Below are 13,669 nucleotides of genomic sequence, written 5' to 3'. Positions count from 1 at the left end.
ATATAGTCCGCCTCGCATACTCAGGTCGTCTGGGAAGAATCTGTTGAGGATCCCGATAACGAGATATGTATCAACCTCACAAAGGGCCTTTTCTATTTCGGCCCATGGGATCTGGAACACCCTTCCTGAGGACCTCTGCTCCGCCACCTCCCTGGATCTCTTTAAAAAGAGACTTAAGACCTTCCTGTTTCGGCAAGCCTTCCCCGATGCTCCTTGATGATGTAAGACTCCTCCCTATATGTACAGCATTATCGAGCACATTTAGCTGGCCTGGATTTGATGTATGGATTTGATGTATGGTTTTAATCTGTATTTTGAAATGCTTTTATTGAAGTTTTATTTATGCATTGCAATTTTTATCTTGTATTTTGTATTTGATATTGCAATTTTTACCTGTACACCGCTATGATCAACACGGAAGAGCGGTTTATAAATAAAACCTACTATTATTATTATTATTATTATTATCTGAGATGTCGACTGTAGTGACGAGTCCAGGAGTACTCCCAAACTGTGGACTTCATTCTTCAGGGGAAGTGTGACCCCGTCAAGGATGGGTTGGAAAATCTCCTTCCCTGGACCAAGGGCACCTATCACGAGCACCTCTGTTTTTTCTGGATTCAGCTTGAGTTTGTTTTCCCTCATCCAGCCCATTACTGACTCAAGGCAGGCATTCAGAGGAGAGATGCCATCCTTAGTCACTGCAGCAGTCGGAGACATAGAGAAATGAATTTGGGTGTCATCGGCATATTGATAACACCACGCTCCATATCTCTGGATGATCTCTCCTAGTGGCTTCATGTAAATGTTATGATATGATCAAATCCTTGTGTGTAGACCCATTAGAGGTGGGTTAAATATGATGAAGGAAGTCCAGAGGTAGTCATCAGGTGATCTGAAAGCATAAGACTATAGAATCCCTGATTTAGTGGGCTGTTCTGTTATGTTCATATGCTGTTCCATTTTTTTCTATTATAGTGAGCAACATTGCAAAGATTAATTTTATATTCCTTTGTCACTGGGTTGTGTTATGCACTGCATAACATGACTAAATAAAATGAATTCAGTGCAAATGAGATTATTGAGATGTTGGGGTTATCCTATGTCTGAATTAAGGCAAGGTTTGTATGTTATTGGGATAGTTTATACATTTGTATGTTAGGTTTCTGTGAGCTCTAACCGTATTCTTGAAAACTCAGTGAATTAATTAACTCTCTTGTCAAAAGCATTGCATTTGACATGAAAGAGAGGTTTTAGTTTAGTGTCTGTTCACACATATAAGTTACTACTCATTCAAATGGTGGGGCAGCTGTGTGTGAGTTCCTCCTCTTCCTTAACTGATGTGTTATTTTCCTCAGACCCAGTTTGTCGAGAAGAACAATGATGCTCTGCATATGTCTCTGGAGTCCCTTATATGTGAATCCAAAGATAAATTTGTCCGGCAGCTCTTTGAATCTAACACTAATAACAACAAGGACCATAAGCAAAAAGCAGGAAAACTCAGTTTCATCAGTGTGGGAAACAAATTCAAGGTATGAGCATGGAGAACTTACCAGTTTTACACAATTGCTTTCCTCCTTTTTATATGAAAACAGTGGGATTGTAAAGATAGAAATTAATGTAATGTGTTTGCTTTCATGTCTCCCTCTTGCCAGACCCCCACACTTAAACATATTTACTTAAAACAAACTCCCACTGATTACACCAAACAGTGATACCTTTTGTGACCAACCAAAATGCACAATATACTTGCTACAAAGCTTGTTTCGGAGCTCCACTGGCTTCTTCATCAGGCAAGATGTTACATACCAAACAGAAGAAAAATTAGAGATATTAGTAAGGTGGCTGCATTTTGTTGTTTCTTTCCTTTGTTAAGATGGTATGGGGAAGGTATCTTTAGCAGGTTGGCCCCTCCTCTTCTGGCTGATTGCAGTGATTACAATGAGACTTACATTTTTCGTCTCAAGGTTCCAAATTGTAGCAATAAACAACTTTGTGATTGGGGTGGTGTAGCTCATGTATTCTGAATTTTATGGTATTGAAGGTGCCTATTCCTTGATATTGAAGCACCTTTCCTCTATGCCATGCAAGATACCAGGGATTGGAGTCCTGTTCTTCCAGGGCATTCCTCCTTTTTATCTGTGTTCCAGCTTCAGATCAGTTTGTGAGATCTCTAGATAACTGCCTTTCTGATTCTGATTCACCACTATCCCTTTTGTCTTCTTTTATGCATATGCACAATTTGAGCAGTGTTTCCTCCACTTTTTAAACAGTATTTTAAATATTTTTGGTGGGCCTTCTTTGTGGTCTTTTCTGTCACACACTTACACTTGTGCAGCACATTTCCACTGCCTTCTTGTCATGCACCTTAGTCTTGGGCTGTAGCAGACAAAATTGTCATCAGTCATGAATGTTTGGCATGTCACACTAGGACTGAATAGCTGTACAACAATAATCTATATTGGTTAATATCTAAAAGATAGAATCTGTATTAAACAGAGATACTGAAGTAGTTTTATTTATACTTCAGCCAAATGGGAATGTTTTATGTTCAAAAGCTTTATTTTTTAAAAACTGAGCTCCTCAGTTGATGAGCTGTGGATGTTCCACTGAGACAGTACTGTTGGTATCTGTGAATCTAAAACATTATCATTTTGTTCTAATTCAGTATTAATGTTTTTGATCAGAACAAACTTTCCTTGAGTTCTGGGTAGCCCCGTTCTCTTTTCTTCCTAACCAACTACAGTATCTGATACTTTTCCTAATTTTTTCCTTTTGTACTTAGCTTTAAAACTGACCTCTGTGCCTTCTGCTCTTCATATGTTAAGCCTTCTCTGTTTTTCTGCTTCCTTTCCCCATTCATCAGTTTTTATTTTAGTTGGCTTTTACCAGCTCAGGATGGCTGGAGGGAGCTATAGGGAAGTTGAGAGGAAAAGCAGGCAAAGGCAAAACCAAGGGCTGCAGGTAAACCTTTGTGGACTCATTATTTATCGAACTGCTGTTATGTTCAGTCAGACCTCTTTATTTCCAGTTTATCAGTTCTGCTTTGTGTAGCATTGAGAAAATATTTCTATTCTACAGCAGGGCTTTTATTTCTGTACTGATTTCTCCCCATCAATCCATGTATTAAGTAGCATGAATAAGTCTTTTCAGAGGATTTAGGAAAGGCCATAGTTCCATGGCAGAGTACCTGCCTTGCATGTGAAATGGTCCTGGGTTCAATTTCTGGCATCTCCAAGAAGTGCTAGGTAAGGGTCATACTTGAAAACATGAAGAGGGACTGACAGTCCATGAAGACAGTAGTAAGCTAGCTGGACCAGTTCTTCATGGTCATTGGGAGATATTAATGTGGAGAAGCTCAGTCACTTCAACAAGGTCTGCCTGTCTGAGGCCTAGTCTAGATAGATAGCTGTCCATATGGCAGAATAGTTCCTGGATTTTAGAACTTCAGGTTGTGCAGATCAACAATCAAACATTTGAATTCCTTCATGGTGGTGGTGAAGACCTCCCTGTGTATAGAAAAAGATATATATTTACAGCATTCACTAGGTTTTCTCTACTATTGATCATGCTAGCTACAGACTTTAAAATTTAACATAGGGTGCAATAAACAATAATTGAGAAAAAGCTAATTCATTAAAACCTCCCATTTACAAAATCTAGAATTGACAGCAAAACTACTAAAATCTCAGTTCTTCTCAAATGACTGGCTGGATAAAGTAAGTTTTAGTCTTCTAAAGCCCACCCTAGTATAGGTCTTCTCTCTGCACCCATATATTTCCCCAACTGTAGCTTTGTCATGTGATGAACTTTCTGGTTCTGTCCATACTAGGCCTTAGCTTTCACATGCACAGCTTTCTTCCTAGCACCCAGATTATTTAGTAGTTCAATTGTATCCCATTGTAATCCCACGTTTTCTAGTCTAGAGAGCCATTTTTATCTTCACAACCAGGCAAAGGTAGGTTGAAAGGCAGTAACTAGCCCAAAGTCACTGAGCTTCATGGCTGAGTAGAGATATCAACCTGGTCCTAGTCCAACACTCTGACCATTGCACCATGTTGTGTTTCACTGCCAGTACTACATCAAGACAGTTGTCATCTCTTTGTTGGCAGGGTTGTTTAGCCAAAAGCAGTAAGCAAAGCTGTTGGCATTCCTGAGGCAGTTCAGACCCTCCATGCATGTTTGTCTTTACACCTCCCTTTAAGAAACTGCTTGTGTGTTGAGAGAGCTTGTACTCAGTGATGCATGTGAACAGTAATGTGTCCTGCTGTGTACATAATTTGGAGTTCTTATTGATACATATACTTTTGCTTTTACAGACTCAGCTAAACCTGCTACTGGAAAAGCTCCGTAGTACTGTAAGTAAATATTAGTAATGCTTCTGTGCTTTCTGTGGTGAACTCTCATTTATCTGTATTTCAGCTCTAAATCTGTTATAACTTTCAAGTAGCTTACTGCAGGAACAATGTTTTGCAGATTTCATGTTGTAGGAAGATGAGTTGCTCTTTGCTATAACATGGAGGTTCCATGATCCATGTTGATTATTTAGTTTGTTATAGCTAAATTTAGACTCAAAAAAACCAGAATAACCTCTTTGTGCATCAGTTGTACCATTTTGGCTGGGGAGCAGTAGCCTCCTGAATGTACTGGATTTTCTCTGTCACACAAACCCTTTTTCAAAGGGCTTGTTTCTCCTTTAAAATACAGTGGTCTCTCCAGATTTGCAGGTTTTGGATCTGTGAATTTGACCATCCCCAGATTGCTACGCCCCATATTATTCGATGGTGGTGATGTAAACACAGACACAATGAAGCATGGGCATTCATGCTGCGACCACTGAATAAAATGGAGCTTAATTGTCCACTTTTTTGGCATCTTGGGTGGGGGGTGGGGCTTGAACCATATTCCTTAGAGCTGAAAGGTCCAAAGGTGCTTGAGACAGAAAAGTCCACAAACAGCTTTCCTCACCCATTTCCTAAACAACTAACAAAATAAACTCAAAATGTGATACCATCCGACAACATATCAAAACCCTGCTGCCTGAGGTGGCTGCTTCACTTTGCTTCATGGTAAGCCTGGCCCTTATTCTGATTCCCAGATTCTCCATATATTAATTGAAGAATTTTCTACAGTTGCCAGCTGAGTTAATTTATGTGAGCAGATAAGTCATTCAGTGGATGTGAAGAGGTGGACAGTTCAGTTCAGTTCATAGACCAGCACAGGTAAAAAGGAGAGATGGACAAGTCCTTCATCTCGTAATATCCTCAAGATGTGCAAACTTAAATCCCCACTTTGGCCTATCATATGCTGCTGCAAAAGGGAGCCACATTTTTCTATCAGCAGGGTTGGTGGAAAAACATGTGTGACAATCCCTTCATTGGCTGACTTCTCCCAAAATGGGAAACACGGTCACATTTCTCCATTCTGCCACAACAGGGGAATGAGGTGGCAAAGGTAACCTCTTCTTTTTGGAAAGGGAGTGGTTGCATTAGGTAAACCGGCAAGACATTGGTTGTGTGTGTGTGTGTGTGTGTGAGAGAGAGAGAGAGAGAGAGAGAGAGAAGTGGCCATGCCCTAGCGCTCCAGGTTCTCTGCTGGGCTTGGAATAATAGATAGTTCAGAGTGACCTATTGCCTTTTCAGTCACTGACCCAAAGTGGCTTGATTAAAGCAGCCACTTCAAGTGTATCTGAAACAGCACAGACAGTTCAGTTGAATGCTTCTCTAATAACTATGAGCAAATGCAGTGAAATAACAAGCTCTGGTTTTAAGCATTTATCTGTCTCTTTTTCTTAGATATAATGTGCACTTCAAAATCAGATGGAAACTTAGCAAGGGGAAAACTGATATTCTAGAGGAGGAATAAATGTTTTTCAGAATTTTGGATTGTATTTTGACAGAGTTATTCAGTTATTGCAGCTTGGTTTGCTTTTTCTTTTCATTTAGTTCATAAGGATGTTTGGAATAAGTGTGTAAGAGTTTCTGGCTCGTAAACTCTACATCATTATAAGCCAATTTGAGAACCCTTCAGAGAGTCATTTCACCCAGACTTTTCAGTTCATGTTTTTATTAAATGTAGCCTTGATAAATGAATGATTATTGGCTTTTTTGGATGCTGCTTCATGGCTTCTGAAATTTTACCAGCTTATCACAAATTGCTTTTTTGATAACATATGTCAAGATTGCAGGGCTTTGACTAGAAAGGTTTTGGGTTGTTGTTGTTGTTTTAAAAAAAAACTGTCTCTCTTCCTTTGGTGGACATTTAATGAATTTAATAGACAGCTTGAGCCTTAATGCTCTGTTGCCAGCACAATGAATGGATAACAAGAGAGAAGAGGCTGAAGCTTAAGAATCTATAGTTTTACTTTCAAGTGATTCACAGATATTTTTATGATGATGTCAATCTGTTGTTTTTCCACTAGGGGTCTAGCTTTATTCGCTGTATCAAGCCTAATTTAAAGATGACAAGTCACCATTTTGAAGGTGCCCAGATCCTCTCTCAGCTTCAGTGTTCAGGTAATATGGTATGTCTTACTCAGAGATCAAATTGCACTATTATCCTGGGCATGAAAGGATTCATGCAGAGTTGAAGGAACAGTGCTATCAAGAAGCATTCATTGTTTAGAAAAATATGATTATTTTTAAACATTTTTTTCAATGTTCTTGTCAATGCTGTGAGATTACTGTGCATAGCAATAAGCAGCAGCCTGTACTGAATCTTTGTTAACAGAATTTTGAACGGATGGAAGCCACTTAAATTTATTTCAAGGTTTAAAGAGAGAGAGAGAGAGAGAGAGTGAGCTTGGCATTCTGTGTGCTTCAGAAATTAGTGTCTGCAGTGAAAATGAAATTTAAATGCCAGCTTCTGAACATAAATGCATTATCTAATTAAAAAGGGACCCATCAAACAATCACCACTGGAGATCTTTTTAAATCTTCTAATACAGTCTTCCCCACCTTTGCTAATACTGTATTCTGCTTTAATTATTGCACAGTGGCTACCATATTAACTGTCTGCCTTGCAGTAGCATCATTATGCCATTACTAAGTAAAAAGTACTGATCAAACTGATGTTTTGAAATTTTTGTAGATGTTCATCTTGATTCCACCAAAAGAAAGATAGCATACTTATATTGCTGGGGTGAGCAACTGTGGGAGGCTAGGAGGCTGCATTAGTCCCCCAGGAAGCCTTGGAGGACTGCATTCCACAACACAATCTCCTATAAAAAGTTTTTTTGCTCAGGCTGCCCTACTCAGGGAACTGGACAGGGTGTGTATGTTCCTGTTGGTCCTGCTAGATCTCTCAGTGGCCTTCGATATCATTGACCATAGTATACTTCTGTGTCGCCTTTCTGGGAGGGGACTTGGGGCCACTGCTATGCAGTAGTTCTGGTCTGTCTTGGAGGGGCAGACCCTGAAGGTGATATTCATGGACTCCTGTTGATTTCTTGGCTGCTGGCCTGTGGGGTCCCACAGGGTTCTGTGTTGTCCCTCATGTTGTTTAACAGCTACATGAAAACGCTGGGAGAGGTCATCTGGAGTTTTTGGGTGCGATGTCATCAGTATGCGGATGACACCCAACTCTATCTCTTCTTTCCATTTGATTCCAAAAAAGCTTTCTCTGTGCTGAACCAGTGTCTGCAATCAGAAATGGACTGGATGAAGGCAAACAAATTGAAGCTTAATCCAGACAAGACAGAGGTACTCCTGGTCAGTTGTAGGGCAGATCAGGGAATTGGGGCTTTTCCTGAGCTGGATGGGGTTACATTCCCCTGAAATCTCAAGCTTGCAGCTTGGATGTGCTGCTGGACTCCACTCTGAGCTTGGATGTCCACTGCCAGGTTTCAGCAGTGGCCAGGAGAGCACAGTTAAAACTAGTATGCCAGCTGCGCCCATTCCTTGAGACATCAGATCTGGCTATGGTGACACATGCCTTGGTTACATCCTGCTTGGACTACTGTAACACACACTGTGTGGGGCTGCCTTTGGAAACAGTTCAGAAACATCAGCGGGTCCAGAACACCACAGTTAGAATGCTGACCGGAGCCAGTTACAGGGAGCATATAACTCTTGTATTGAAACAGCTTCGCAATTCAAAGTGCTGGTCATGACCTATAAAGCCCTACATGGCTTAGGTCCAGACTATTTGAGAGACCGTATCTCCCCATATGAACCTCCCTTCCGTGGGAAGCTAGGCTGACCCCCTCGCTGCTGGCCTTTCGCTGGCAAGCAAAAACATTTTTATTCCAACAAGCTTTTTGAAATCATGCAGGCCTGATTTTATTGTGGGGGGTTAGTTTAGATTATTTTTTAATCTTTGTATGTTTTACATTTTGCATGTTTAATTTTTTTTAATTGTTTTTTAAAATGTTGTTTTAATGTGTTTTTATATTGTGAGCCGCCTTGGGAGAAAAGTGGGTATAAATACCATTAATAATAATAATAATAATAATGCATATCGGGCATTTTCATTCCCTTTGGCATTTTAGGGCCTCAGAGGCATTTTTTAAGCAATGGGAAGTGAAGTGAATAGAAGTCACTTCCTTTTCACTTGCTGGATTAAACTGGCTGGGGCAGGGGAATGGAGTCGCAATGCTTCCATACTCCCTAGGGAACATTTGGGGGCATTTTTTTTTACCCCTGTCACAAAAATAGCTTTGGGGGCCACATGCAGCCTTTGGGCTATACTTTGCCTACCCTGATGTAATGGTTAATTTGAATTGGATATTCCAGTGCTACTCAAACTTTTAACCCATATCGCCAAGAAGCGATATCAACAGACAGATGTCGTGTCCTCCCACTCGATGTAGTATATGAATTAAAGTATTTAGTTTATTTAATTTGTATAAAGATTTTCATTCACACATTCGTGTGTATACATATTTTAACATTTTATAGGGAAATAACATTGTTCAAATTAGAACAGTTTTATTTGAGTAAATTCAATATTTAACTGAAAACGTGTAAATTTTATCACTTAAAAAAGTTTAGGGAGTCTTGCACTCCCGTTGAGCAACTCTCACGCCCTCCCTGGGGGCCTTGCCCCACCCTTTGAGAAAACTGGAGTAATCTAAGATGCCTGTACAATTTGTGAAGTCTTTAGTGGTATGTTGGTATTTCATGGACCCAGAGAAATGGCCATTGTTTGTAGAGTGGCACTATAGTGTAATAGAGAGGTAGGCATTGCAGGTCTTGCTTGATTTGTTCAGGTTCCTCCATAGCACCTTTAAAAAAGAAAGTGATATTGATTTTACCATTGTCTCTTCTCTGCCTCCTGCTGGGTGATCTGTGTCAGGAATCTTAGAGGCTGTATTGATATAAGAGTGGACTGCAGTAAACTCTAGTTTACTATGATTCATATGAAACTGTTTTCAAGGCACGTTCCCAAGATAGTCATTCCTGAAACAAAATCAAAGGTATACGTATCCTGTATGCTCCATTGCCAATTATTTTTTGGAAGGGAGGAAAATACAGTTGGCCCTTCTCATACAGTGATTTTTTATACATGGATTCAAGCATACAAAGTTTAAAAATGTTCAAAAAAAGTATAAATTTCAAATATCAAACCTTGATTTTCCATTTTTATAAGGGACACCATTTTGCTATGCCACTTTATTTAATGGGACTTGAGCATACACAGATTTTGTTATACACGGGGGATCTTGGAACCAAACCCCAGCGTATAACAAGGGTCCACTGTAATGCTAAAACTAGTGATGGACTTTTCTTTTCTGTGTGTTTTTCCTTCTATTTGAAAGGAGTACTGTTTGTTTCCAGCAGCACTCATCTGCCAGTGGCACAGACAACACTGGCAGGACAGATTTTCCCTTCCACCTACAATCCCCTCAGAATTCCCAAAATCTGCATCATCTCTGTTGACTTTCAGTAGGATTTACTCCCAGATACTCGTATATACCAGAGGCGTGCTACTATGGGAGTCTAGGGAGTTACAACATAGAGAGCCAGAGTGGTGTGGTGGTTTGGGTATTGGACTAGGACTCTGGAGACCAGGATTCAAATCCCCACTTGGCCATGAAACCCACTGGTGACCATGGGCAAGCGATGCTCTCAGTTTCCAGGGAAGGCAATGACAAACCCCCTCTGATGAAACTTGCCAAGAAAATCCCGTCATAGGTTCACCAAAAGTTGGAAACAACTTGAAGGCAGACAACGACAACAGCAGGAGGTTGCATTAACCTGCAGGAGTAGTTTGGGGACTGCTGCTCCCACTATACACCCACTACAATAAAAAAAAATTGCCCCCAAATGCTCTGCAACTCTCTCTAGTGGGTGTTACAGCATTTGAGGGCATGGTTTTAGTTTCTCTGGGCCATTCCCAAAACAGGAAATTACTTCTGGTCACATTTTGTGCCCCCCATGTCTCCTAATGGGCATTTGATGGATTTTAAAAATTTTTTTGCAGGCATAAGGTGTGGGTACATCTCCCCAGGGTCTCACAAAAATGGCCCTTGGAGATTGCATGCAACCCACAGTCATCCAACTCTAGTATGTAGGATTGCATCCTCACAGTCCAGTTCTAAGTAGGGTCAGGAAAGAATGAAATTGTAGACCTGTTGCCTCATCTCAAACCCTGCTATGTTAGAAGACAGAAAGGGTGATTCTGTTGGGCGTTCCAGATCAAGAGATTCTTAATTTAATTCTTCCCAAAGTAGGAAGCAATGGAGGTGGATGCTCCTTAACTCCATCACTAGTGCCCAGCTTAAAAATATTAGTATTAGTACGAACACACCCCTAAGAGCTCTTCTCTCTTGGCAGGACCTGTCGTCCAGGACATCCAGACCTCATTCAGCTAGTGTGTCAAATGTGGGAATTGTTTGTCCATCTGGTGTTCTCACCAGTCTTTACATCAGATGACTTTCTTACAAGCATATGCCATTTAAAAATGGCAGCCATGTAGACAACAAATGAAGATTCAGATAGATATCAGAAAATCTGGGTCACAGCACCACTTTGGCATCAGATACTTTAATTTGTTCTGAAATGAGGCTTATTTCCTGTTGTCAGTAGCTGCCACCTTGGCTTGTCCCTTAATTTCCTGCTAATTTTAGCATATTGGTTGGCCCTGAGGCTTTAAGCATCTGGTTCTTTTTGGCAAATGCCCCTAATGCTTGTCATGTCAAGTTACATTTGGAGTTTAATTTAGCAACGCTTAACAACTTTGCTTTAATTAGGATTCTATTGACACCATTTTTGGCTGATAATCTGAAATCTGATTGCTCTTGGCAATATTACAAAAGAGGTGGGAGAAGTAATGAAGCTCCTTATTTTTGTGTTACTCATGAGTCATGGTTGTGTTTTACAGGCATCTGTTTTTATCTACTGGATGGGAAACATGTTTAAAAGGATAGAGAAAACCTTAAAGTTTTAAAATGCTAAAAGTAAAAACCTTATTAATATTGGGAGTGTCTGTGAGAGAGAGTGAGGAAGAAAATAAAATAATGTGAATGTCTCCAAGAATATGTATAGCAATGTGTGACATAGCTTTTGTTTCCCTCCTCCCAAAAGAACTGTTGTCTGCACATTTTATATTTATTTATGCTTTATCCCACAAATTTGCATTTCAAAACTTGAAGCATAAAAATCTAAATAGTAGTAATATAGTGCATAGCACATTGAGTAAGAATCTTCAGTGTATTTTTGAAAAATAAATAAATAAATAGGATTATACTGATACTCAGTGCATACATGTGCTAACGTGTACACACTCCTTATTAAAAGTTAGTCTAAAGGGAACTCTAGCAGGAAAAAGGTAATTTAATTTGATATGTCACTTAGGAAGCTAAGGAAGTATTTGGTTATTTGGTATCTGTTTAACTTTCTACCTGACCCAAGCACTCCAGACATAACCTCCTGGTGACAGTTTTTGCCAAGATCTGGTTGAATGCTGATGGAGTAGAAAACAGAATCATAATGCAGGAACACAACTGTTTGTGGTTGTGCATGCACCAATACCAATTTGAAATAATAATAATAATAATAATAATAATAATAATAGGATTTATTTATATGCCGCCCAATCCCTGGGGATCTAGGCGGCTTACAACAGAGGGGATAATAGATGGTTCCCTGCCCTCATGCTTACAATCTAAAATGATACGACACAAAAGGAGAAGGGAATGGGGAGGGGAGGGAATCAGGTCCACCATTCTTCTCTCCCTCTGAGGCCTGGACCAAGGCAGATGGACTGGAGGAAGGGCTCTTTTTCTTAATTGAGGCCAGGCCCGAAGGCGTTGGGCCTGTCCTTTTACTCCCTCCCAGGCCAGAAGATGACAGTTGGAAGGAGAGAGGGGAGGGCTCTTCCTCTTCAGGCTCGATGGCGTTGGGCCTGTCCTTTCATTCCCTCTAAGGCCAGAAGATGACAGTTGGAAGGAGGGAGGGGAGGGTTCTTCCTCTTCAGACCTAGTTCTGGTCACAAAATGAGGTCTTGGATATATCATTGTGCAGTAGCAAAAACGTCAACACACTCATGCTGTAGTACATTGTGTGAATGTTTTGGCTCTATAAGATCCTAGCCTATATCTATAAAGGCTTAGGAAAAGATCTACATTCAGTTATCATTCTCACCCATTTGGGCTTTCATTCAGTTTCTTGATTCCTTCTTCCTTGCTGTTTGGGCTGGCTTTGTTAGAGAAACTGCTTATGTCTGATGTGTGTCCCTTAGAGATCAGATTGAGCAGTTGTACTTGTTGCTGTTATTTTATTGATTATGGGAGTGCTGGTGATGTGTTTTTGCAATATGAGGAGCTGATTTTTGAGGAGTCCAGTTTAAGTGAGACAGACAATAAGTAGTGTGATCTGGCAGAAGAGCAGGTCTGATGGATGGTAGGCTAGAGCTTATCTGAACACCTACTCTGGGACAATCTGGGCAGCAAAAATGAATTTCTTTTTGCCACAATTGTATCTGCAAAGAGTTGGCCAGTAAAACTATTTCAAGTGGCCAGAGGTCTTGTACATATGGGCCTATGAGAGAAGAATCCAGAGTACTCAAGCATAGCCCTCAGTGAACAATTTGCCTGGTTCTTTGCAGATAAAATTGCTTAAATCCACTCTGATATGGATGCTATTATCAATACAGGTCAAATTGATGTAACTTTGGTCCTTTCTTGTCCAGTGATAATACATATTTTTCAGTTTGTACAATCCAATAATGTAAATAGGATTCCTGGGGAGGGGAGAGCCACCCTATGTTTGTTAGAGCCTTGGCCGTCCTGGCTTACTAAAAGTGGGTAGAGGGAATGGTCAGTGCCTAGCTAAAACAAGGCAGAATTTCAGCATGCCTGAAGGAGGCATTTATGAGAACTTTGGTGAAAAAGCCCTCCTTGAATCCCATCATACTGGGTAATTATCAGCGAGTTTCCAACATTTCATTTTTGGGCAAGGTAGTGGAGTATGTAGTGGCCTGTTCCAGGGATTTCTGGATGAGGCATATTATCTAGATCCATTTCAATCTGGTTCTTGTCTGGTTGTGTGGCAGAGACAGCTTTGGTCACATTGGTATGATATATGCTGGGAACTAGACACGAGAAGCAAATCTCTGAAGATTTTCACATGGGCAAAAGTGATTGGGAGCATTGCTGGGAACTGGACACGAGAAGCAGGTCTCTGGAGATTATCACATGGGCTAAAGTAATGGGAGCATAGCAGGGTGC

At 40.4% G+C, this 13,669-nt stretch overlaps 1 protein-coding gene across 3 annotated transcripts in view; it reads left to right on the top strand.

Moving 5' to 3' along the window:
- MYO6 (myosin VI) overlaps positions 1 to 13,669 on the top strand; it is a 160,801-nt gene that overhangs the window by 108,783 nt on the left and 38,349 nt on the right. For all 3 annotated transcript variants that reach the window (XM_089530895.1, XM_089530894.1, XM_089530893.1), the window contains exons 18-20: positions 1,359 to 1,532; positions 4,320 to 4,358; positions 6,422 to 6,515. In XM_089530895.1, the coding sequence (XP_089387021.1) occupies positions 1,359 to 1,532; positions 4,320 to 4,358; positions 6,422 to 6,515 (307 nt within the window). The remainder of the gene's footprint in view (positions 1 to 1,358; positions 1,533 to 4,319; positions 4,359 to 6,421; positions 6,516 to 13,669) is intronic.

The sequence above is a fragment of the Sceloporus occidentalis genome, unplaced genomic scaffold (assembly GCF_023333645.1).
Source record: "Sceloporus occidentalis isolate IW3139 unplaced genomic scaffold, rSceOcc1.0.p SCAF_6, whole genome shotgun sequence".
Classification (NCBI taxonomy): domain Eukaryota; kingdom Metazoa; phylum Chordata; class Lepidosauria; order Squamata; family Phrynosomatidae; genus Sceloporus; species Sceloporus occidentalis.
The sequence above is the reverse complement of the archived record's forward strand: the minus strand, read 5'-3'. Positions and strand labels throughout refer to the sequence as shown.